Source organism: Manacus vitellinus, unplaced genomic scaffold (genome assembly GCF_001715985.3).
Source record: "Manacus vitellinus isolate BGI_N305 unplaced genomic scaffold, ASM171598v3 scaffold_3_pilon, whole genome shotgun sequence".
Taxonomy (NCBI): Eukaryota; Metazoa; Chordata; class Aves; order Passeriformes; family Pipridae; genus Manacus; species Manacus vitellinus.
In genome coordinates, this window is record NW_021940535.1 from 1,279,335 (window position 1) to 1,302,681 (window position 23,347).

Here is a 23,347-nt window from a genome sequence, read left to right on the forward strand (position 1 = left end):
ATGTATTTGACAGGATTTTGTAGAATTCCACTCTCAAAGTAGAAAGTATGAGATTTTACTCCATTTCTTGATAAGCCAAATTTCAGAGACATGACTGATGAAAAAGGCCAACCAGGTCATACAGTGCAAGTTCTTGCCAGGACAAGTTTTCTTTTTAGAGATTATTTTATTGGTGCTTCAACCAAACAACTTTTAAAGAAGCAAAAAGGCTCTTGACTACTCTTCTCAGGGGTCAGGTATTGTTGTGCCAACACCATTTCCAGGAAGCTTTTCACAACAGTCACAATGCTCATCCCGCTCTCTGACACAAAACAGAAGACATCACCATATGGAGCCTAGCAACTCTGTTTCTCTATGCATTCCATACATAGCCTGTATTTTCTTCACAGATACAGTTTTCTTTTTTCCATAATCTCCTGAAAAACTTGCAGTAAGTACTTTTTGCAGTTATTTTAGCTCGTCAGCCATTCCACTACAGACAATGATCCAAACCTAATGGTCACTGAAATCAGTGAAAAGATGTCTCACTGAAGGAATCAGACAGATGCAGAAATATTACAAGGGAATGAATTCCCTTTCCTGGCTGAGAACAATGTAAGAGGTCATATTTCTGGCGCAGTTAAATATTACACTGGTTGATCAATGTTGAAGTTCAGCCAATAGCTACAGCTCAAGTGTCATTTTCTATGTAAACATTCAGTTATCAACACTGGTATAGATTGGCATAAGTCAGAGCTACATGCAATAACAAACACATTTTCTGATTACTGAAAGCATTGTATTCTCTTTGGACACCAACTCTGGACCTTCCTTTATTTGCAATTATAACATCTGGTCTCATAATTCCACCAGAGATACTCAACAATAGTCAGTGTTAGGTGTCTGATTCTTGACAGGATCCTAAAAACATATGCAAACCAAAATGGAGGGAGAGGGAAGCACTCACACAAGTAGAAACTAGGTATCATGAAATGTTCTGTAACTTACTGTAAGCAGCATAATGTATGCCATATCCTCACTGTGACAGTAAGATAGAGAACGCTAAATGTGAAGATGAATTGATTTTGTGCAAGTTCCTCAATGCATTTACATACAAAGAGGCTCTATTTCAATACCAGTGAAGTATAGACTTGATTGCATATCATAAACTTTATTTAAAGTAGATCAAAAAAGCAAACAGATTAATTCCCTCCTCCATCTTTACATTGATCACATTTCACAGCTCCTATCCATAAAAGTGCCAAGACCTCCAGTAACTAGACTTCAATTAGCAGCCAGTTTAGGGTTACAGTGGTGAATCTTCCAACACCAAAATACCAATTTCTGGCATTTCTTCTACTTCTATTTCTCTGTGTCACAGGGCACTGAGTGAAACTAACTTCCTCAGCAGCACCACAGTGGAGATGGCCAGCTTGACATTAGCTATTTTTCTCAGCAGCCATTCTGACGGCATTAACACCTGAGATGATGAAATCTGGACTGCCCACGTTTACCATTCCATCAGGAGTACAATAAACTAACTGCTATACACACTGTCATGTCTTTTAAAACAAATAAGTCTCATCCTTCAGAAAGGAATCCTTATTAGATTTATTAAGTTCATTATCAATAATATCTTCTTCCATGGGAGAAAATACTTAGTTTTGCCTTCATGTTTTGTTCATCATATTATGCCCCTGTTATGTCATTATGCATTTTTAATAGTGCTCTATTTTTATTGTAAATGGAAACAAAGGACTGTAGCTTTATCATTAATGCCAACTTGTATAAAAACCATTGTTCTCCAGAACTCAGTCTTTCTGACTAAGAAAACATTTTCTAATGCAAATAATATTTTATTAATGCCAGAACTCTTAATAATTCTGACAGGTAAACTGCTATTATTCTATATATGCACATAAGTGCCTGCATTCCCTATAGACAAAAATGCCATGCAGGTATAATATCCCATTTGAAAGGAAAACAGCCCTACGAAACAGCAATATACTAGCTTCTTAGGAATCAAACCTTTCCAAATCCTCCTTGTGCTTTTAAAGGTAGTTAGAGTTTAGAAAACACACATCTGAGTTATCGGTCTTCTATGAAAATATTTAATCAGTGCTACGTGAAACTAGCTGTTTCATTGCTGCCAATAAAACTTTAGAACAATTTGGCACAGTGGTCCAGCTACATATCAGCAAAGAGCATTTAGGGCGGGTTGAGACAGATGTGACACTATGCTTCTGAGATGACTGAAAAAAGGAAGCAGTGAATCACTGAACTGTCTCATGTCAATCCACATCACCTGGTCAAACCAGAAAGTTCCCAGTAGGACAGAGATAGCTCGTATGGTAAAAATCTGTGGTTCTTCAAATACCAAAAAGCAGTAAAAGATGGAACAACCTAGTAGCAGCATCTAGTCCTTCTTGTCAGGGATTACGCCTTCTCGAAGGCACAGAAAAGTATGTTCTTTATTTCACAGTTGTTTGGAATGTGTTGGTAATCTTTTGAAACTATAGGAGCCAATCACACTCTAGAAAAATTTTGCTTAAATCACAGATCAAAAAAATATTATTGTGCATGGTTGTTTAATATGTCTTTGAAATTAGAAACTATGTTTCTGTGTTTTTCTTAAAAGCAAATTAACTTTGTTGCCTAATATCGTTGTCAAATTATGCTGCTGCATAGGGCAATTTTTTAGAGAAATGGTCAATAATCATTGTAAACACAAATTACATTTTCTAAATAGTCCAAGATGTGGTATACATTCAAACAGCAAATGTTACTAAACGTGGATGGTGAAAGAGTTAGAAGGAAAAAAAAATTGTTTTGAGGATTTGATGTATCTTAATAATGTCACAAATAATTTTGTTCAAAAATGTTTGAAAGTGACATATGTAAATTCACTTAGTAGGATTAAAGTAAGAACCTCTTGATCTTTCACAAAACTAAGAGTCAATGAAGTCTGGAGAAAAAAAAACACTTTGGAAACCGCCCCAAACTATGTTGTATTAAATGTATTAATGTCCTTCATGTTTAGCATTCTCCCCTTATGAAATATTTTTCCCCTAGAATATTCGATACTTTAGTTTTTTTTGAAAAAACACATAGAATATGATCTACCAAATCAAGAGAAAGTGAACTATTTTCTATGTCTAGATTCTTGTAACAAAACAGTATTCAGTCACTTCACCTCATTAAATGGTGACATTAACAGACTCTTACTGAAATCAGTGACACTGAAGAGGGCTGCTAAAGTATCTAAGGTACTTGCTAAGGTACATTTACAGTTGGTCATGAAATGCAACCGACAGACAACAGGATACCCACTCTGTAGAAAAGTGATTGATACTGGAGTACAAAATACAAAACTTCTTCCTATGCTTCTATTTCCTTTCCTCTCTCAAAAAAAGAGAGGAAAACAATATGCATTTGAAACATAATGAAATTGTAGAAGGATCATTCCATCTAAGGATGAGGCTGACATCCTTTTCAAAAAAGGTACATGGGCAACATAGTTGCTAGTGACAAGTTCAAAACAGAGGGCAGAAACAATTGCCATCCCAGATGCAGCTGATAAAATATGCAGGCTTTATACTTTGATAGAAATTTATTAGATCTACAGCATCCATGTTACTGTTTGCTACTTCACAAGCATACATTTGACTCATATGAGCTAACAGCATTCAAGAAATTAATGACTGGATCACACAAGACTTTCTGTAGCTGAATCCATACTTCCAACTAAACTTTTTACATTATTCTGCACTAAGCTACAGAGTTATTGAAGCTACAAGCTTGAAAGAATAATTGAACGAAATAGTCATGCTTGCTCAATTTTGAGCTTATAAAAATTAATCATATGTGATTCTAAAATTGTTTCAAACTCCCACATTTCATCCATACTCTAAACAACACTTCTAGTAATAACTAATGCCTTCCACATCCATCTGATCTCTTTGGTTAACTAAAAATTTAAGCAACACTCCCTTCAAAGGAAAGTCAGATACAGTGGTACAAAGATGATGTACAAAACATGTATGAGGTTGTTTTTTCTTGTTTCAGTTTTGTCAGATAAGAAACTTTTCTTAGATCTATGGAATAATGACCATGACATCACAACTTTTGCTGGTCTAGGCAAACTACCACAGGTACACCATGATTCCTGCCAAAGAAGTCTCCTAATCTTCAATAGCTCCATGGTTCCCATTGGAAACACTCCAGGTCACAACCAACCTAATAAGCACAGTACCAGAACAAACATCGTAAGACATACTTTCCAAGCCTTTATAACATCCAAAAAGCCAGACTCAAAAGGCCATCGGAGTTATTCCCACAACTACTGTAAAAACCTTTGGATTTCCAAATCATCTGCAGTTAAAATGAAAAGACAGGTAGACAGAAACAGAAGTGCTATTAAATTGCGTGTAGACATTAAAGTCTTAAGAGCAAAATCCCCAAAGATGACACTTTTATCCATTTTTTCCATTTGAAAGAGCTAGGGGTTAGTTTGAAACATGTAAGACAAGAATGCACCACCCGTTTGGGTGGGAGGTCCCATGGAGAGGAAGGAAACTTGTCCCTTGCACAGACATTTGCTTCTATCAAAACCTTAATTTTTATTTTTTTTTTCTGGAACTTACATTGATAGTAGTCCTCTTTGTTTTGTACAAAACACAGGGTTTTTAGCTTCAAATTTAACAGGCACAGTGATACCCTGCAAATACTAGCACACAGCTACCCAGATTGTTGTGTTGCTTCACTTCATCTCCCAACTAAGTTTTCTTTCATAGGCTGACAGTGACAACTAAAATGATGTAGTTAAAAGTAATAAACAGAGAATTTTAAGTAGCCTGTCAAAGTAAGTGACATTTATATCATCTTAGTCTTAAACTCTCATGCAAAGTTCCATCCAAAGCAACTTCTTCATTATACAATCAAATGCTAAAAGTAACCTTCCCCATTGAAAGATCCTGCATTATCTCTCGCAACACTTAGTAGGTTCTACATAATTTCTAGTATTTAGTGCTTAATGCACCCATTTTTTTGTTATAAGTACTTTTTTTTTCTTGTTAACAAACTCTTGCAAAGGGACATCAAGTCAACTGAAACCTCTGACATTTTGTTTGCAGCCTGCTGATTTATCAGTAAAATCCACAGGCCACAGACTGACCTTCAAGAAGGGTCTTGCTCCAGAGGTTGGAGAGTGCTATAACTTTAATACACTCGAAGGCAACAATACCACCACAGAAGGAACTCCCTTTCAATTTTTCAAGATAGTAGAGATGACCTAGTGATTTTGGATTTCCACCACTCCGATTAAAAAACTATAAATAGTTAGTTAGTTCTACAAAATGTGAGACAATCAAGAAAAAAGGTGGGACCAGGAAAGAAATACATGGTAAAAAGGAATGCTGTGAGAAGATTTTGTTCTTTCTGAAATTCCAGCAGCCTTGAATAGCTCACAAATATTGCATGCTAAAAGGACTTCAATTTCTTTGCACTAACAGAAGCTTGAAAACACTATTTACATTGTTTTCTGGAATCATGCATCACCTCTGAAACACCTGCAATGCATTAAACATTTAAATCTCCGCTACTTATAAAGTAGGCAATCTTTCCCCTTCTCACAGACTATCACTGGCATCAGCCAAGACTTCTTACCATTTTTGCTTTAAGCTTGATGTTTATTAGAAGACCAGAATGGGGACGAGTTTTCTTGCCCTTTGAAAGGTTTTTGATTTGTTACTTAACTAAACATGTTTGCACAGTTTTCTTCATATCTACAAGTCTTTAATCCACAAGATGTCAGTTGAGGCAATAATTATATTAATAAATTGTAGACAGTCTAAGAAGAAAAGAAAGATGGAGAGACATGTGGAATTAACGTGCTGTGAATCAGTCCTGCATCATCCTTTGTCACTGGCTTTTTTTCCCCTCTTCTTGTTGCCTTTTAGTAATAATTTTCAGTGCATTTGACACATTTCATCTCACTCAATGCACTGAACCCTAATACAAGAGAACACCAGTTTGTCAAACACACGTTATTCGAGGATGCATACCAGTTAATCTTAGGCGGCTGACATAGTCAAAGACAGCCACACTGGCAAGAGCTAAATACACACCAGGCAAGGAGAGAGGGATTGCAAGAGCATAAGCATGGCTGTTGAGATACTAGCACCACCCAAGGCCAAAGCCCCCAAATTCCTGTCTCAATTCTTCCCAAACCACGTCTCTCACAACAATTTCAAAGCACACATTTCCACTGCTTTTGACAAGAGGAGTTGCAAACCAGAAAAACTAGTCATCCGCTTGACACAGGATTCAGCATCAGATATTGGAAGAGTTGGATGAGAGCAAGACTTTATTCTGAAAATACTTTTTAGATGTTTAGTTTCACAGAAGCCTGTGTGAATATTTATGGGTCAAAGTCAAACAATTAAGCTTTTGCAGCACCAGGGCCAGTATTTGTAATCCAGGATACCCACACTAATTTGCTGCTATGGACATTATGGAGTACAGTTGTGAAAGGTTTTTTAAACAATAAGTGTGTTACAATAGCGGAACTTCTAGGGATGCCAAGCTTTACATTTTATTGTTTCTTACAACTGTTTTTAGCTCAACTTAAAATGTCAGATGCATTCAGTCTTCAATAGGAGTGCCATCATTCAAAGCTTGGCCATTTTGGAGCTTATGCAATATACTGATAAGTTTTCTCCCTCATTTTGCTGCAAATGCTGAGATCAGTATCTATTTATGTTTTACAATTTATGTTTTACATCTGCTCAAAGGCAGATGTGAATCAATACAGAAAATAAACGATTGATTATAAAGGCAAAATTCTTATTTCTTCAATTTCCAAGCCCATTTATACTTTTGAACATGGTTACCTGGAATTAGGAAAGAAAAATAGAAATAAAGAGGACTATGAGAGCAGTAATGGTATTTTCTACATATATTTAATATGAACTTGCTATTAAAATGAATTTATAAAAAGGTTAAAGTAAAAACTTCTTGCTCCATTCTGGTTTATTTCACATACTAACTGTATTTCAGACCTAGTGGCTTTTAAAGTTTCCCATGTATGGTTTGATTTTGCTAATTACATATTTAACAGATGTATAGAAAAGTAATTAATTTTTTTATTCCTCAACTTCGCTTTAAAAAAAATCCCAAAACAAACATCACCACCACCTCCCACCCCAAAAAATAAAGATAAAGGCCCAAATGTGGAACAATTCCTTGAATTACATAACTGATTTTTTCTGGACAAAGGGCTTCACACTGTTACCCTTAGTATTAACTTCTGCCATGTCATAAAACAGAAAACATCTGCTAAAAAGATGCTTTCAAAAAGAAAAATATGTAAAAGATGCTCCTCGGGTACACTACTTCCCGCAAACAACAAAAATATTTCAGTAGTAATATTCTTATTTTATTTACTCGGAATAACTTTTATAGACTACTAATTTCCAATGATCAGTAACAACGGATACCATCCCTATTAACGAGTTCAAGGTAAAACCACATCTGCCATTCCACCAATGAAAAAGGTTCTCAGAAGGAATTTGTTCATTCTGGACCAGAGAAAACAACCAGCAAAAATACCACTGGAGAAAACACTCTTTGCCCTGGCGCATTTACAAGGAATGCTTTGTCCTTATATGACTTCAGGAACTAATTCACGTTCTTCTCAAGAAAGGGTTAGGTTTTATTTGGGATTTACTACACGGCAATACTCTATTGCAAATTCCTCAGGAGGAAAGACAATAAACAGGGATTTGTAGGAGAGAACAAAAGGAAGACTCCACTGAATGTTTTGATAATGATGCTTCTAGTCTGCAGTCCAACATATTGAAAAGTTCAGATTAGAAGGAAGATATTCTGACATACCGTAGCCAGTTCAGAATAAACTGTCTACAGGTTTTTCTTTGAAAAACTTTTCTTTTAAAGACAAGTGGTCCTAGAGAAAAATCATTCTTCTTCAAATTAGGAAAAAAAAAAGCAAAAAAAAAAGCAGCACTGTTTCCACCTAATCCATGATGCAATCTGTTGCACTGGAGACATGTACATTACAAAAAGAGACATAAACATTAATAATAGAATCCAAGAAACATTTCTGTTTCCTGTTCTCCAGCTTAAAAAGTAGTTTCTACTGAAACAATAGTTTTAAAAAGAAATCATTGCCATCTCTACAAGGCGACACAGCACAAAAATCTTCATCCTGAAGCAGGCTAAGTTTGGAAAAGTAAGCACCTTAGAGCAGAAAGTAGATTATATAGCCCAAACTTAACTTCATCCTAAGAAACCACCCTCCCAGCAGGCACTGATATGACTTTTAATTAAGGAAAAGCAGAGAAAAGAATAGCAGATTTGGGAGGATAGGTATAAAGAGGATGCAGGAATTTTGTTTTATAGTCTTTTGCAGACAACAGGTCCCCTTGTTCCTTGCTCTACACCTAGGCAGTGCCCTAAGCCTTTACAAAAAGAAGATTTAATCTCTTGGAACCAGTGGGAGAGAACAAGGCATTGGTGGTTCACATAAGAAAAATAAAAAGGTAGTTCTACAAATGAACTTTTCAAAATGCCTTACACAGACTGGAAGAAATACAAGTCTAAGACATTAGTGCCAGACTCAACAGAAAATCTGCACTTCATTTGAGTGAACTTCTGAGTCAGTCTTCTACTGCAGCAATGGAAGAGAAGAATTCAGGTTCACTTTAATCTGACCTGCCCCAAATAGAGAGTTTCTCTTACTTCACAGAGAGACTCTATCAAGTAGCATGCATAAAAAGCAATCAGAACTGTAACGGAGACACCAAAAGCTTTTCCTCTTTTGAAATGCAGTCAGCATCTCATTTGCAGGACTGACAAATATACAAAACTAAAAGAAATAGAAAAACATAATTAGCTTGACTTTAATTAATACCCAGTAAGGTCATTGACAATCTGACCAATATTAAACCTAAAATCTTCTCCAAAAGCTGTGCCTAGGAGTCTGTACTCCCTCTACTCCCCTACTCATAACTAGATTTTTCAAAAATATAAACAAAATCTTTCACCCCTCCCATGCAGCTGTGTCAACTTTTAGCACACACGTTCTCTTTGCAAACATGCCCACATCTTGTGATGGTTTCTCTGACAAGTCCTCAGACTGCTATGAAAAACCAATGCTTGGCTACTAGATTTTGTGACAATGTCAGGAGAAAAAAAGTTGCTAATTCTCTTCAATCCAATTTCCAAGGAAGACAGGGAATTTGCAAATAATCAACAAATATCCACAATTAAAAGGAACATTTAATACTCTAGAACAGAGTTTAAATTTAACATTTCATTCATCTTCTACTACCAGGAACCACAATAAGTCTGCTTCTTTTCCTTCAATCAATAGAAACCCATAAAAATTCAAACTTCAAAACATTTACAAAAAATATTAGCATTATATATTTGCAACAGATAAACTGAACCAGTAAGGTAATCAATCAATTTTGAATTACTTGTGGCAATTAGCTAAAATGATAGTGCACACACTAATAACTGGCAACAGTCACCTAATGAACAGGTTCATGCCTTACGGAAATCACAAGCTTCTGGGTTACATTTTCAATAACAGCCACTTACAATCATAAATATGTATTTCCTCTTCTGTTTCATGAAAAAGTTTATTACATGTAAATTGAGATGCGCTCATCACAAAACCATCCAGCATAACTTCTTTTTGCAAGGACCATACACTGTTTCTTATGTTACGGAATGCATTAGTATAATTTGAGGTGCAACAAGAATGTTTGTTAACTTACTCATTTCTGTACGTTACAGCATTTTTACATCCCAGTAAATGGGTTCTGAATAATGCCATACTTACAACATCAAACTTCTGTGTGATGTTCCCTTGGACATCAAGTAAATAAACTTTGCCATAATGTGTTCCCAGTGCCAAAAACTGTAAAAGAAAGAGACTGATTACACAAACACAGAGACACCACAACCAATACTACAGCAATGCTAAATGAACTCCAGGATGTTTAGCAGATTAATGATTAGCAACACTGTGGAAAAGAAAAAAGCCCACCACTTTCTATGGAGAAAGATTATTTTAACTATACCTAAAGAATAAAATAGGGCTTCAAGCCCATATTACTTTGATAGTGCAAGTTAGCTGTCAGAATGAGTCATGAGGACTCTCATCCACTGACAACTAATGGTGTGCCTGCAGTCTGTACACACTGGCTGATGGAGTGTGGCAGCAAATTAAAAATGCAGTGTGAAAGCAAGGCCAACAGAGATCTGAAATAGTTCCTAGTAATAGTTTCCACAGCTTTGTTTCAATCATAATAATTTCCTTTGAGTTTTATTTCTTAACTGTCCTTCATTATTAACGTGAAAACAAAGCATTCAAACACAACAAAAGGCCACCAGTAAGCCGCTGGTAAATAACAGCTGAATTATGGAAGGTTTCTGACAGTGCATTTAGGCACACAGATAACCACTGGGTTTGCTCTCCTTCACATAGCAACACCTAAATTGAATACTCTCAAGACAAACACACTTTTCCAAAGGAGTTTCATTCTAAAAACTAACAGCAAAATAAAGAAATGTCCACACAAATTCATGCTATCACAAAACTTATTTTGATACAATCAAGAAGGGAATTGATTCTGAGAGATCTGCTGTTAATTGAACCATGTGAATTACACGTAAACTGAAAAGGAAGAACTTTGGTACTACTTGATTTATGACAGAGGTTTCTTTTATTTGTCCCCTCCCTACCCCACTTTCAGCATTACTCAAATAGTTTAGGCTACTCAATTCTCTGTATTTCACTGCACGTGAGCATGCTTCATTGCAACCTATAATGAAATGCTCAAATTTACAGGCACTGCTAAGTGTATCAGTCAGGCAGCACAATCTTTAAAAAATAACCTTACAGAAAGTCAAGGTTTAAAAGGATTTATCAAAATGCAATTGCTTAAAATGAAATTTCAGTTCAGGCACTTAAAATATGAAGCTACATTAAAAGGAGTCAAGAAAGGGAAAGAAGGGGTTCATTAGAAATTCATTCCCTGCAATGCCTTTCACTCCTGCAAGGTTGCCTTTTTTCAGGAAGAAAAAAGTCCCCTGGGTAAAAAAATCAATACTGGTTAATAAAACATCAGGTGTGCAGACATAACTAGGTATGACTATTCCACTGCACAGGCCTGCTTGAATGCACCAGGTGCCATGACGATTAGTCATCCAGTGCAGACAGCAAGCCTGGTGAAAATATGATGCTTTAGCAGCAAAAAGGAGAAAAAATAATCCTAGGAGGAAATTAGTCTGAACACAGAAGCCAGCTTTCAGGATTCTCAGCAAAGTTAAACTGCTTTAATCAGAGACATATTATACATATTATGGTATAATTTTGCTAATGATGACACTTTATCAAGGCTTTTCCTGCTCTTGCAAGGCAAAAAAACCCAAGAAAACACAACAAAAATGAAACAGAAACACACTCACAAAATCTATAACCCAGCTTCATTTTTAAGCTCTCTGTTGTAAGAGACTTATTCCTAAAAGACTGCAGTACCTGGCTTCTAACAATATTGATCCTTCTCATAAATAGTGTATCCAGTTTGCTGGAAAACTGAAAGAGCCGGGATACTTCAACAGTTTTCCTGTATTGTCATGTTTTGTGACACAGATACAGCAAAAGCATATCTGTGCATATACTTATAGAAAAATCCAGTTCAACCCTCGGCTTTCAGAATTTACCTGAGACTTGTGAATAAAAGGTAACAGAAAAAGGCCAGAGACAAAGAGGAAAGGTTTGCCAATTTTCCAAATATCTGTGTAATTCTAAGTCGTCAAAAACATTTTAGAAAGACTTATTGTTTTCATTCACACAGTTAAAATACAAGCTTCATCTTAAGAGCCTCTTGAGCCATGGCAACAGTCCTCTGAGGAAAAGAAACATAGCACAAGTCAATCTAAAAATATAGCCAAATAATAAAGATAGATCCCTCAACAATAACTGTTAAGGAGTTATTACTGGATATGAAAAAATATACATTCAGAAAATAGCTATCATGTTTTACATACTAATAGTTAACAAATCCTTAACTCATACTTTCAGATCTCTTCAGCATGCCTCAATATTTTAAAATGCTTTCCCATATTTATAAATGAGAAGAAAACTCATAAAATACAAAGCAATTGTTTAAAGCACTAAAGAAGCATATGAAGTTTCCTTCTTTTAAGAATAAATGAATAATTCTTCATGAAATTTCTTTACTTTGCATTGTCCAACACCTTCTCCCTATCATTCTCTTGTAAGTCACAAACCTTAACATGTGCCTTTCCTCTCCTTGTTTTTAACATACTGAATCAGGGAAGGGGAACAGGGAAGTGTTAGTACAACACCTCTCAAAAAAACTCCCAAAAAGCAACCAAACAGAAAATATTGTAATTACTTCCTTCTACACTGTGTCAACATAAACTCATGTGTCTTCCACAGATGAATAGATGCTAAGTTCCTGGCATGATGAAGTCTGTCTTCAGTGACTCAGGCTGTACAAATAAGCACATTAGATATCAATTTCCTTCCAGAGGAAAGGAAATTTAGGACTGTATTCCAATTCTAGAGAGATCTACTGTTAACTGAACCATGTGAACTGCTCATTTTATCACTGAGAAAATGTGGATCGTTCAATACAGGGTTATGGTGAATTTTGTTTATGTTGTCCTGCACTGCAAGTCTAGATTTGGCATCACTTGTACACAGAAATATACTGACGTATTATAAGCACAGCTAAATATATAAAACCAAGCAGAAGTTTTATCTCAGCCACAAAGTCACATAATACCTTTTCATGCACTGTCATGCAGCTGGCTGCATCCTTCTGGAGAATTTCAGTCACTCCATTAGAAAGCCGTTCATACTTCAGCTTAGGTTCTTCTTCACTCTCATCTTCCTAAATTTTTAAGAGTGCAAGGAAAATGGAGCAAGAGAGAAAAAACAACAAAAACATTTAGATGTTTATTTTAGATATAAACAAATTAAAGATACCCCAAAACTATCACACAGCAACAGGCGAAGATGGATCACTGCTATCTCTTCATAACAGCCATTACAATCAAAAGCCAAACTTTCACATTTTTATCATCTGAGGGGGTTTGGGTTGTGTTTTTTTGTTATTGGTTTCTCTTTTTACTCCAAAGTTCTGGGTGCAAACAAAGACTGTATAGCAGCATATCAATTCAGCTGTAAGAGGCACTTAGTTGATATCTAAAAAGCAGGTAAAAAATGTACATGTGTACTTTATTACATAAAGTTAGTAATTTGCAATTTAGAAGTAAAATACAAAAAGGATGGATATGAAAATGAAGGATGATAAAATAAAGTGTGCCACTGTAGCCACAATGAACTGAAAGCTGAAGCATGCAGGTTACAAGAAACTTCACGACCTTTACAAGATGCTGCACCTCTGTAGGAAGGATAGAGGCAAAACGCTGTGAACAAAAATAAAAAAGAATCCACTAGGAATAAGTTAATTGTATAAAACCCACCAATGGGTTTATGTTAAAAAATAAATAGTATAAACATGTTGTCTGGGAAAAGGATCTGGACACAGCATGTTCCTATGAATCACCTTTATCATGTGCATGTTAGGATCTTTTTCTGGTAAATACTGAGGCTTTCCTCTCTTTTTCTTTTCAAGCATGTTAGGTATTATCCCCCAATCACTATTTAGTTGCAAAGAAAGATGATGGTTCAATGGGTACACAGTGAAAAGAAACTAAGCTAAAAAACCCAAAAACAAGCAGCAAATTTATTCATCAAAGAACACTCCACATTTATCTCTTAGGAAAAGAAAATCCAAGGTGCAAAATAGCTCTCCGGTCATAGGCATCTCTCTGTAACAGATGGTCTTCTGAAGTACAGTGCCAAAGAGAGATTCCATAGGCTTCAGTAAGTCTCAGTTAATACTATATGTGCATATATACATATATATGTGCATATATACACAAACCCATATATATGAGAGAGACCCTTGGTCCTCACTGGGAAACAGTATACCTGCAATAATATTCTCCTACACTCACTATTTGCTCTAATGAACAGATCAACATTGAGTATGTTTTCCACATAAAACGTGTCTCTCATTTCTAAGCAACCAGAATACAGCAATGCAGGGCTCTAATTAAAGGAGTGCCTCTATTTCCCACCAACCACTGCCTTCCAATCCCTAAAAATGCACAAGGTCAGCTTATGGCAGAAGAACTGCATTTGTGCAACATTTATAGCTAATGATGTGATAAATAAATCTGGAAGAAGGACATGTTAACTGGTTAATAAAATATATTTTGTTTAAACTGCCTTTGGAGAACTAAAGTCAGTCTTTCCCAAGTTAAATATTACGGCCATTTACCATGCATGATACCATCATATATGGTAATACGGACACAACCTCATAAAAAACACAAAAAAGCCACACATTCCTATGGAAACACTCAGTATTTAGCCCCATGCTTATATAAATACACTGCAAAGAGAGTCTGTTTTAAAATGTTGTTTGAGAGTTTTATGACAGAATACAAATGAGATTAATAAAGGGATGTCAGCAGCGCATGACGTAGGAGTCTGAAGTGAGGTGTCAAAATGTCCACCAAGAAACAATTTTATTCAGTAAATCTAGCACTGAACAAAGTCGTTACTAGACAGAATGACAATGTCAAATTACAGGGCTGTATATAAATCAGTCAAATTCCTTGTGCCTACAGATCCTTAATAAATGGCTACAACGTAGAGGGAGGTGGTAAAGTCAAAGAAAAAAGCATACATGCGATGGAAGGAGGGCATAAGGAAGTATGTGTCCATTTTACACAATTAATACATTACTTCATTTTATACATTCCTTACAAAGATTACACTTGAAATGCATGGGTAATCACTGAATAAATTCATAAAAGTAAAAATTGAACTCCAGTCATCTAGTTTTTATAAGATCCCACGTGTTGGTGGGGTCTGGACATTCAATGTGCAACCAACATGAAAAGTTAATTTTAGTCTCTTGAGTAGTTTGCATAAAATCATTCATCTGTGGACCATTAGAAAAAGTTACTGTAAATAAGTTTTGCCTGTCTTATTTATGAGTGAAAACTAAGTAATTTTTCTTGCACATGCACATACAAAAAATATATATTTTCAAAAGTCAGTGCACTGAAGCATTCTGCTGGTCTTCAAAATAAGTAAATAAAATGAAAACTTCCAAATATTAGGCATGATGATGTACCCATTTCATGCTTTCTTGACAGAAAGTAAAAGTCAAGCTAAAAGGTGAATTGAAATGGAGTTGGGGCACTTTACTGTAAACAAAATGAAATGAAAAAGGTGATTTGCAAAATTCAAGATTTCTCTACTGCTTCAGATATATATTAAATGCATCTGATGATCTCTTATTTAGAGTATCAGATTAAAATTTAATAATTTTAAAGGTATTTTTCTATCAGGAAAAGCTTTTATGCAGTATGAACTTCTAAAGTAAACAAAACCCACTGTTAATAAAAGCAAATCAATAATTTTTTTAAAATTTTAATAATCCTTAAAACCCACAAATAAAACCATCAGCAGCCTGAGCTGAGTTGTCAGTTAGCTGTGTTTCTATGACAACCTAGAGGAATAGTACAAGTCCTGACTTGCAGCAAAGCTAAGATATAAACAGAGTGACATTTACCCCATACAAGACAACTCACAGTTTTCCTTTTTTAAGGGAAAAAAATAGTAAAAAAAAAAAATCAATTGCTGAACTAACGTGGATTTTTACTAAGTGTATGACACTTTATATTTAAAGTCTTTTAAACCATTCTAGAGGATTCTAAACATTTGAAAATAAATTTTATAGCATTGCTTTTTGTACCACCACTTAACACTTCTCCCATATTTTCTGCCTAAAAATACTTGAAACAACACTGAATTTTGAGATTCTTGACAAATGTATTAAATGAAAAAGAAATATATACTGTACAAAATGTATACTCCATACACGGTAGCCTTAAATTCTGAAAGGGAAGGAGACCCACAGAGTTGACAGGAGGAAGCTACCTTTGTGATGTTGTAAAATAAATAATGATCATTTTTCAACCACGTGAATGCTAAACTAAAACTCATATTCCATTTAATTTTCTACTTGCATTTTAATGCTAAAGCTAGCAGTCAAATAGCTAAAAATGTGTTGTAAAGAACCTGTAAAGAACAGGTATCCATAAACATTTCCCATTGAAAGCACATTTCCAAGGGAACGAAATACCCTAATTAACCTTCAACACTAATACAAACAAACGTTTTCCCATTAAGAGTTGTTCCATTTGTCACTGTTAAACACTCCTGAACTGAAAACGAAGTCCTTTGCCTACACTCAGCACCTACACACTACCGACTCCTCTTCTGGAGCAGATTTACAAAACTGAGGAGAGCTGCAAATATGCATCAACCTCCCAGGAGGCCAGTGCCACTGCAAGGAATGCTCATCTGCCTTTCTAAACACAGATTCACAACATTCTTCAGATATTCTGCCCTGTCTTTCCTAGCTTTGCCTACAGGAACTACTGCAGTGGAATCATGAATAGGAAAAAATATCTGAAATCGGTCCTGGAAAATTTCCAGAAGGAACCTGTGGGCAGTTCCCAGAGTTATTCCATTAGCCCACATTTGCTCCTGCAGCAGAGGATCTGCCCACAGGACAGTCTGTCACATGAACTACATGGTCTACTGATTGCGGATACTCTAATTATGTTACGGGCACTGACAGCAAAGTGTCACGCTTCCCACACGATTTGCCCTCAAAGTTTTTCAAAGCCTTTATGGAATTAAATGGTGCATACATTATAAGGCAAGTGTCCTTCCCCTTTGCTGCGCATCTTCTGTCCACTCCCAGGTAGAATTCCAATTAGTATAGGTGGCCATTCCAGCCTTGTTTATGCCTGCAAGTTTTGAACCTGCAAAGCATTTAAACTCCAATACAAAGATACCTGAGGTCCATCACTCAAAGCAATTTCAAAGAAGATACACACACACCCTACTGCAACAAGGCCCCAGTGTCACAGGCCTTCCTAAAAGGTCATGACTTGGCAGGAAAAACACCACATAAAACAACAAAACCCCCTACAGTTAATTTTCTTTTTTTTTCTTCATGCTTTCTTTCAAGTTCTCCTTGACTTCAGAGATTATAAGAAAAAAGTTAAATTAGCTCATTTCTTCCTGTCCTGGTTCAGGTCAGGACAGGGTTAATTTTTGCAGTAGCCAGGAGGAGGTATGACTAGGACCTGGAGGTTATTCTATACCACCTCATGTCATTGCCAGGGTGGCGGGGGCACGAAAACCTCTTCCAAGAAGTCTCTTCCGAGCAAGCATGGCGGAGGGAGCAGTGGGGTAGTGAGCAAGTGGCACACGTCTTGGAGAGTCACAGTGGGAACACCAAATTCTGGAATACCATTCCTAAACCACAACATCTCCTAGTTTACAGGCCATTCAAAGTGCCTCTGTGTATCTGAATACTCAGTGTTTAGAACACATTATAAAATCTCACTTTAAAAAAAAAAAACAACAAACCCATTCTACTGCAAAAGTGCAAACCCAACATTACTGTTAAAAAGTGAGAAGAGACTACTTGGCAATTTGTGAGAGTAACTTTTCTTGATATTTAACACAGGTTAGACCTTTGGAAACCCATGCGGAACCTAATACGAAATCAGCATTTTTATTTATTTAAACAGTCATCACTATCACACAGAAGAAAAAATTAAACTGATTAGTTAGAGCTCCAGAATTATTAGTTAACAGACTACATAAAAACTTCCAGTAGGACCAAAGAAAGTAACTCAAATTATTTTTGAGTTAAAATGAAGGTTCATAGAACATCCTCAGTTATGCAAAAATGAATAAACGCATCCTTAGCGCTCTGCTGGAGGCAGCTTCACTTCTTACAGAAATTCAGTGACAAATATAAAAAGAAAAAGAAAACAATATAAAAAGACCTCAAGCCCCAGAATGAAGTCTCCAAGGATAATTACATACTTCTATACATACACAAAGCACAAAGTGCAGCAAAATACCCAAGAACTCAGTTGTCAAGACACTTTATTACATTTTTTTGGTCTTGACATCTTGACTAGATCCAAAGCATAACCATATCTGACTGTTAATTCTTTTACAAAAATTATGTCTTAATCAGGGGGTTGATTGGTTGTCTCAGTTTTAATTTTGAGGGCCTGTGGGACTGTGGGCTGGAAAGGATCTTTCTACTATAAATCCCCTAGCTGACAGGAGCAAAGGAGTACTTACCTGAGCGGCTGGTGTCCAGCTGAGAAGCAGAATGGGTGACTTCTAACCAGATTGCAATGAAAGGTACATCCTCAGTGGGGTTTTACACCACCATCCAACCCTCCAGCAAACCCTTCCTATCACCAGCATTGCCTTAGAGGGCAGGACTGCACCACGAAGGCTATGCAAGCCCCAGTTTGAACAAGGGGGCCCAACAAGTACCTTACAAATTTAAGGATAACTGTCACAAAATTGCCACAAGGAGACAAGTACTACTACCCAACAAAAGATACAGATAAATTTTTTTATTTAAATCTTCATCACATTACTACACCTGGGAATTGTACCACGTGGGTCATAATGCCTCGTTCGGCCTGATAAATTATGACTATTTTCAGACTTTATCCTTTCCAGTTCAGCTCTCAAACCTCTGTTAGGACCCAACTACCTCAATTCATTAAAGGTCAAGAGATACTGAACAACTGATTTATAAATAAACCTGATTTGCTAAACTGAATAAAAAAATCCAGCAAAAAAAAATCTACTGCAAGTGAAAATATCACATGCAACACATGACATAACACATGCAGGAAGATACTTTAATACTCTTAGTTTTAGAAAATATTAAAAGGCAAGTTGTAACAAATTCTTAATGTCTGTTGATGAACTTAAGGAAGTAACACCACAATGTCACAACACAGTTTGGAGATCCCTTTGACTTCCACCCTTGATCATGTCAAATCCCTGTTTTGAAAAATAATTTAAATAATCACTATTTCTGATAAAACAGCTGGAAATTCACAACAAAGATTTACCAAAATTTATGTTTGCATTGTTGCAAAACCAGTAGCGTATTGTTACTTTGTACAATCAAGAAACACATAAAGTATGATTTAAAAGCTCATTAGGTCCTTTAGAAGATAGCACCTCAAAGTCGTGTACTAAAGCTCTCCAAGCAGATCTGCCCATATGTGTTTTTTAAAAAGAATGCCATATTCTCAAGTGATGCAAACATCTCACCTTCCTTGCTGGCCAGTTCTAGGTCTTACCCTGCCCTCTTTCAAAAGAAAAAAAAAAATTTAGAAGAAAGCAGAAGAAAGCACTCCATCTCCCACAATTTTGGAAGATATATACACCTGTGCTGAAGAATCAAGTGCCACAGAGCAAACAAAGAGAATTATTGTAGTAAGATGCGACTCACTCACTCATGGCTAGGCTTCGCGAACGAAGATTTAGGAAGGCTCTATCCACGTTTGTTACAGGCACGCTGGTGGCTTATGAGGCCAATATGAGATAGACATATCCGATTGCAAAAGGCACAGCAGAAAGACTCCTTAGATGGTGTATTCTGCAGGATACGATTCTTTCCGCGTTGTCTTTTCTCCTCAAGAGTGATCCTGCGTGCGTTTTCAAAGGAAACGGCAGCACTGTAGATGGTGTGTCTCCAGGTCTCCCGATTGGAGGCCAGAGTAGACCAGTTAAGATGGTCAATGTGGCCGAGGTTGAGGTGTTGTTTCAGGGAGTCCTTGTATCTTTTCTTCGGGGCTCCTCTCTTGCGGCAGCCAGTGGCAAGTTCACCATAAAGCAGGACCTTAGGGAGGCGGTGGTCCTTCATCCTGGAGACGTGCCCTGCCCAGCGCAGCTGTGTTCTCAGCAACATGGTCTCAATACTTGTGGTTGCTGCTTGTTCTAGAACAGATGTATTGGTTACATAATCTGACCAGTGGATGTTTAGGATTGTACGGAGACAGCGTTGACGGAAGCGTTCTAGGAGACACAGGTGGTGGCGGTAGATGACCCATGATTCGGAACCGTATAAGAGAGTAGACAACACTATGGCTCTGTAAACACTGATCTTGGTGCTTTTCTTCAAGTGTTTATTACACCATACTCTTTTATAGAGTTTTCCAAAAGCACTATATGCCTTTGCTAACCTGTTGTCTATCTCCCCGTCAATCTTACCATCTGAGGAGATGAGGCTACCTAGGTAAGTAAACCGCTGGACTGATTTAAGCTCTGATTGGCCAATGGTGATATGGGGATGATGGAAGGCTTTCTGAGGAGCAGGTTGGTGGAGAACTTCTGTCTTCTCTAAGCTGACTTCCAGCCCAAAGAGCTCAGCAGCATCTGCAAAGCAGGATGTTAAACGCTGCAGAGCTGCTTCTGTGTGGGCGACAAGGGTGGCGTCATCAGCATAAAGCAGCTCCTGGACAAGATGGTTTAAGGTCTTGGTGTGGGCCTTCAGTCACTTTAGGTTGAATAGACTTCCATCAGTACGGTATCGAACGTAGATACCGTCCAGACCATCAAGGTCTGCTGTGGCCCTTTGGAGTATCATGCTGAAAAAGACTGTGAATAGGGTAGGAGCGAGAACGCAGCCTTGTTACACACCATTCTTTATTAGAAAGGGCTCAGAGAGTGCATTGCCAAATCTGACTTGGTCGTGATGATCCTCATGGAGTGAGATGATCATTTTAAGAAATTTAGGGGGACAACCTAAACGTTCCAAAATCTGCCACAGACCTTTTCTGCTCACAGTATCAAAAGCCTTGGTGAGGTCAACAAAGGTTACATAGAGACCTTTATTCTGTTCCCTACACTTCTCTTGCAGTTGTCTGAGAACAAACGCCATGTCTGTGGTACTCCTGTTGGCTCTGAAACCACACTGACTTTCAGGAAGAATTTCTTCTGCTATAGTGGGTATTAGTCTGTTCAAGAGCATTCTTGACTGGATTTTGCCAGCAATGGAGAGCAGAGTAATACCACGGTAGTTTGAGCAATCAGATTTAATTCCTTTCTTCTTATACAACGTGATAATGACTGCATCTCGAAGGTCTGATGGTAGCTCACCTAGTTCCCAACAGCGCACCACAAACTCGTGAAATTTAGCATGGAGTGCAAGGCCCCCATGTTTCCAGACTTCGGGTGGAATTCCATCAACCCCAGCTGCCTTGCCAATGCATAACTATTACAAAGCTCAACTTCATTGTTACTGTTTCTCCATCCCTAGGATATGGTTTCTGGACTTGTGTTCCTGTCTCAGTGATAAAGTGAGTACCTACATTACTTTCAGGATTAGGATCCTGACTCAATTTCTCTCAATGTAATCAAATCTCTAACACTCAAGGAATGCCAAGAAAAACTCAGACTAAGGCTTTTAACCTTCAAAAGCCCAGTCTGCTGGGCACCACCAAAATTGGAACATAATTTTATTGCAAGCTGTTGTTTTATTTAATGTGCAGAATTTAAATATTGAGGACTTTACCAGTCGCTTCAGAACCTCACTGAGAGAACATAAACCTCTTTTCCTCCACTATTTTCATATCAAAAAGTCTGTTCCTACAGGAGAATTTTAACAAAGCAGAAAAAAATAAATTGGTTTAAGAATCAGAATAGCAAAGACCATTTCACCTCGAAGTCACTGGTTCAAAAGCAGGTAGAGTAATAGTGAATAAAAGCTAGAATCCCATTGAAGTTTCCAACTTGCACAAGAATTAATTTCCATTCTGCAACTACTGCTACACAAGACAACAAAAGGCATGAAGACTGAAATTTCCAAACCATGACAGCATATTTGTGACTTACGCTGCTAAAAATATTTTCCCCTAATTCTATGGTGAAAATACAGTAATGTTACCTCAGTGAAAAATGTGCAGTGAGTAACCTCCCACCTAGTTCCTTTACAATTGTTCATATGGCAGATCAGCAATGCTTTCCCAGTACACTTAGCTGCAAAATCGGTAAATATGGATTAGGATGGTAAAATTTCACACAGCAGTTTTCTGTTCTCCCCATGCATTTTCCACAGGGATTTATTTAATACCGTGGGAAAATGCAGATATACACCAGGAGCAAGGAATTAAGATGATATGGCTGCCTGTGCATATGTATCAAAATGAGCTGTATTTACAGTATGAAATAACACACAGATGAAAGCCAAAGCAGAGAGCATTTTATTTCCTCACAAAACTGTTGTGGCCTACAGAACATTACACTATATTTGCACAACACCAATCGAAGATTCAGTCTTATAGGTTTGAAGGAGTTGAGCACCAGCCAAGTTGTGAAGCGTAACTAACACACAGATGACATACTGCACGTGAGCAATCATAAATGGCATGTTAAAAAACAAAACTAAACAAAAAAAAAAGAAGTAGTAAAAAGTCCATATAGTACAATTTGGTTTCATTTCAATTTCCATCAATTTATTTTACTGGTAGTTTTATGCATGACAAAGAACACCCAAAAACTTTAAAACCCACTTCAGTGTTCAAAAGCACAGAATCAGTCCATCCACACCAAGTGCACTACATAGAGATAGCACAGGATAGGCTGTTTTATCTTCCATGTCCAAATCCAATTCCAGCACAGAAAAATCCAAGCATAGTTCAAATACCAATGAAGCTATGCATTTCTACTTGTACTTTCCTTTTGCTGAGTAAGGAACTTGGGCAAACATTTGTTTCCCCTGTGGACACTACTCAAGCAGCCCAGTTGCCACCCTGTGATCTACTGCATATGAAAACACGACAGTGCAGTTTTAGGAATAGCACTTTTTTAAGTTCACCTTCCCACCACAGGGGAAGAGCTGAATCTCCCTGCTACTTTCTTTTTTCCAGTCTAGGCTGTTATTACACCCAGATGAATATATTTAGTGTTTTGGAAAAGCCACATCTCCATAATCTGCTAACGGTAGCTTTGCAATTGCATTTAATTTATGTAGCAGGCACAGCAGCATTTTTACTTTTTATGTATTCAACAACACACAGATAGAACAGGCACTCCTGGTTAATATTAATACCTCATTAAATGAAGTATCTAATTTTCACTCCAAACCAGAACATCTTAAAAGAATATAGCAATAATCCGTTTTTTCCTGTAGGTCAATCCTCTAACGATGTATATTATAATGTTAGTTACTAGTCACTGCAAACTTGTTTTTCAAATTAATGTATGAAAATATTCCATTTAAACTTCAATAAATAATTTACTATGCTCGTCCTACTGACTCAAATTGATAAATTATTTGCATGATACATTTTCTCATCAATAGGGAGAAGAACTTTCTAT

General features: G+C 36.9%; 1 protein-coding gene across 3 annotated transcripts in view; it reads right to left on the minus strand.

Moving 5' to 3' along the window:
- VPS41 (VPS41 subunit of HOPS complex) overlaps positions 1–23,347 on the minus strand; it is a 104,721-nt gene that overhangs the window by 71,476 nt on the left and 9,898 nt on the right. Inside the window, exons 3-5 of one of the 3 annotated variants that reach the window (XM_018075582.1) lie at positions 13,423–13,467; positions 12,822–12,929; positions 9,845–9,922 (exon numbers count right to left, since the gene is read on the minus strand). The exons of 1 other annotated variant lie outside the window; for it this stretch is intronic. In XM_018075582.1, coding sequence (XP_017931071.1) covers positions 9,845–9,922; positions 12,822–12,929; positions 13,423–13,467 — 231 coding nt within the window. The remainder of the gene's footprint in view (positions 1–9,844; positions 9,923–12,821; positions 12,930–13,422; positions 13,468–23,347) is intronic. One more of the 3 variants, XM_008921311.2, reaches the window with a different exon arrangement.